Source organism: Nyctibius grandis, unplaced genomic scaffold (genome assembly GCF_013368605.1).
Source record: "Nyctibius grandis isolate bNycGra1 unplaced genomic scaffold, bNycGra1.pri scaffold_115_arrow_ctg1, whole genome shotgun sequence".
NCBI lineage: Eukaryota > Metazoa > Chordata > Aves > Nyctibiiformes > Nyctibiidae > Nyctibius > Nyctibius grandis.
In genome coordinates, this window is record NW_027167489.1 from 1 (window position 1) to 3,746 (window position 3,746).

The 3,746-nt window shown below is 44.2% G+C and overlaps 1 protein-coding gene across 1 annotated transcript; it reads right to left on the reverse strand.

Annotated features, from left to right (window-relative positions):
- Positions 1-774: 774 nt before the first annotated feature.
- On the reverse strand, positions 775-1,722 carry LOC137677273 (olfactory receptor 6E1-like). Its single transcript, XM_068424558.1, has one exon. The coding sequence runs from the start codon at positions 1,720-1,722 to the stop codon at positions 775-777; it is 948 nt and encodes a 315-aa protein (XP_068280659.1).
- Positions 1,723-3,746: the final 2,024 nt, after the last annotated feature.

The window sequence follows — 3,746 nt, forward strand, 5'->3', positions numbered from 1 at the left end:
CCCCCCGTCCCCCCCCCACACACACTCTCTTAAGTCCAGTCACTCCGGTCTCTCTGTTGCTGGCACTAATGACATACAAGCTGTCTGACTCCCTGTTTCCTGCTCCAGTTGCTGCACTCACACCCCCGTGCTCACATGTTCATGTAGGAGAGAGATTCCGTCACACAGGAAAGAGTTAGAAATTAAGTTTAATAAGAAGACAGGACAGACTGCACTGGTCGGGATCCTCCCCTGAACTTCTCATATTAAGTCCTGTACAATCCAAAAATGCTCTTCCCTTGTAACCCATAACGTATCCTACACCCCAAGGCAACAATCCCCTTAGTCCAAATAGTGATCCAGAGACCTGCTCTCAGTGACTCATCTTGATGGGCTTCACACCTGCACAACAGGGCTGATGGCTCTCACAGGGCAGCCCTGGAAGGAGCTGGGACAAAGTGTTCATTCCTCAGGAGCCTGTAATTGGAGTTCCCACTTGCCGCTGTGCCTCTGAGCTCTTCTCGGTTTTGGAGATGAGCTCTCAGTGAGCTGGTAGCTCTCCAGTGATGGGCCTGGGAGCAGCCAGAGCAGGGTATTAACTGAGTTACTCCTCCTGCCATTGTTAGTGCCTTCTTTGTGTGTGCAAATGAGCTTCTTATCACTTCACCTAACACAATCCAACAAGACCATAAATCTCCTGAGGCATCTGTGTTTGGAAGTTACACACATATGCATTGGTATTATCTCACGTTTGACAGCAGATCCTTGGAATTGCTGTCCAGAAATGCATCATGATTAGGGGAAAAGCTGTACTGTTGCACGGGCAATGGCTTCCTTCAGGGCCAGTATCACAGTTTTGTTTCTAAGGCTGTAGATGAACGGATTTAAGAATGGGTACAGGACAGTGTTCAGCAAAGCTACAATTCTGTTGGTGTCCAAGGAAACAGCTTCTGAAGGACACGTGTAGAGAGCAATGCAGCTCCCATATGCAATGGCCAAGGTGGTGAGATGGGAAGAACATGTAGCAAAAGCTTTTTTCTTCCCAGAGGCTGCTGGAAGGTGTAGAATACAGAAAAGGATGCAGATGTAAAATGCCAGAGTTAAACATAAGGAACCCAGCATGATCAATGATAAGAAGACCGAGTCTATTTTCCAAAGCAGGCTGGTGTCAGAGCAGGACAGTTTGAATAAGGGAGAGTTGTCACAAAAAAAATGATGGATCCTGTTTGAGTCACAGAAAGTCAGCTTATAGAGGAGGACCAGACGGTAACTCGGGAGTGTGAAGCCTGTGACCCAAGAAGCAACAACCAGGTAGATGCAGAGCTGAGGCTTCATGATGGCAGCATAACGCAAAGGTTGGCAGATGGCAACATAGCGGTCAAAGGACATGACAACAAGTAGAACAAACTCTGTACAGCCCAGGGCAAAATAGAAATAGGATTGGGCAAAGCAGCTGCTTAGTGAGATTGTTCTCCTACCAGAACCCAGGATCACAAACAATTTGATGCTTGTGGAGGATGTAAACCAGATTTCCAGGAAGGCCAGATTGCTGATGAAAAAGTACATGGGGGTTTGCAGGCGGTGATCCACACACACGAGGAAAATGATGGTTGCGTTCCCCATCACTGTTGTCAGGTATATGAGCAGAAAGACCAGGGAGAGAAATAGCTGTAGTCTTTGATCAAGCCCTGAGAAACCCTCTAGGATGAACTCGGTAACTGCAGTTTCATTTTCTGGTCCCATGATGAATTTCAGTTCATTCTGCCGAGACGGGAATGTGGCAAAAAACAAGTGTGATAATTTCCCAGTCTGGATGAAAAGTTTTATCCTTCCTTGTCTGCCTCCTTTCTTTCTTGCAGTCTTCCTATATAACATAGACAGAGAGAGTCCTTCAAGCATTTCTCACACCCTGAATTGTCTGTTTCACATTTCAGTTAGAGTCCTCAGAGAATTCTTTGTCTTCTTTCTACCTTTTTCAAACACTCACAAAGAATTCTTTCTCCAGAACACAGGATTTTAAAGAGGCTCTTAGCTATTTCCCCCCATCCCTGGGAAATTCCAAATTCACTCAGACCTGTTCCAAACATTTGTCACACCTACGTGCCAAACTCATCTCTTCTATTGCACAAATGCTAACCCTTCAAATCAAATCAAATCAAATCAAATCAAATCCAATCAAATCAATTCAAATATGTATGTTGAAAGCTATTCTTTCCACTTCTCAGTACTTGCCTTGTTGGACTAGGAATCCCTGCGAATCTGTAGATTCCAAAATAAGCAATATCAAGTATCTCTTTTGTGATCCCCTGCTTTCTGCCACAGCTGCTTGCTCTCTGTTTCTTCAGGAAAGGGGAGGGGAGGGCGGAATAGGGACCAAGTATAGCTTGTCTTCTTTAGTACTCTAAATAATGACTGACATTTATTATGGTTCCACACAGTCTCATCTGACATCTCTCTGCACTGAAATGCGGTTGCTTCCAAACAGTTGCTCATTGCTGTCACTATCAAATGTCCTGACCTAAACGCAGAGCAAAAGAAGAGTGTCTGGAAGAGATTGCAGCCTTTCTTTTGCATGTCAGTTATAAGTTGGGAAGACCCAGCCTCTAGAGGTTTCTCTTGTCTCCATTGACTACAGAGCGAGCCTTGGGAAAACAAATTCTCACAGGCACCTGCAGTGAAGTAGATGAAACTCACTATTCAAGCCTCAAATCTCTGATTTATTAAGTTATTATGTTTTTTAAATTAAAATACACATCTAACAGAAGGAAGAATAATAAAAATATATGCAAGAAAGACTGGCGTTTTCCCCTTCATCTTTACAGTTGTTCTTAGACATAGAAAAGAGGAGAGCAGATGACTCCAAAAATAGGATAATTCAAAATGCCAAGGGAGGAGGGGGAGAGGAGGACATGTTGGGTTTGAAGCAGAGAAACAATGTTGTGTTGATGTGCAATCAGAGCACTTAAGTCATTAGTCCCCTGCGTGGCCCAGGGACTCTCTCATCTCATCACCCACATAGAAAAGAGGAGAGACTGCTCTGAGACAGTGGATCAACTTGAAACCAAGTGAATGAGTTCAGCCAACCTCCTTCAAAACTAACCACCTCCTAAAGAAGCACAACTGAGTCACCTTCCAAATTCACTGTTGGACTGACTTGTGTGGGACCTCTCCAGGTGGGAATTCCAGACAGTCCTGGAGACGGGCAGATCCTGCTGTGCCTGAGCCTATTCCTGTGCATAAATGTAGTGATGAACATCCTGGGTGGAGAATCTGACTGTTTCAGAGGTTCCTGTAGCAGCTTCTGCTGCAAAACTGAATAAAATTGAGTAAACTGTAATTGCTTAAGGTGCTTGCACATGCCAGAGAGGACATGCAGGACAATAGGCCAGCTGGATTAAAAGAATTTAGCACAAGAGTTGTAAGGGGAGTCTCATGTGATGCAGTTGAAGACACTGTTGTTGCAAGGCCCCTTGCAAAGGAGACTCTTCCAACCTGTGTTATTCCATAATTCAGTTAATATTTTCCTTGAAGAGCTCTTGAAAGAATAGGCAGAGGAAGAAAAAAAGACAGAGAGGAAGAAGTAGGGATACAAAACGTGCCAATACAAATTGAGAAGATCCTCTGAGCGATGTTCCTCCACTCAAATCATTGGTAGGAAAAGTGTTTTGGGAAATGGCTGCATAAAAATATTCACCTAGAGATACAGAGTTTAATCAGCTTGCTGGTACTTGCCCTTGGTGCTGTCAATAAAAAACTATGAAATGTAA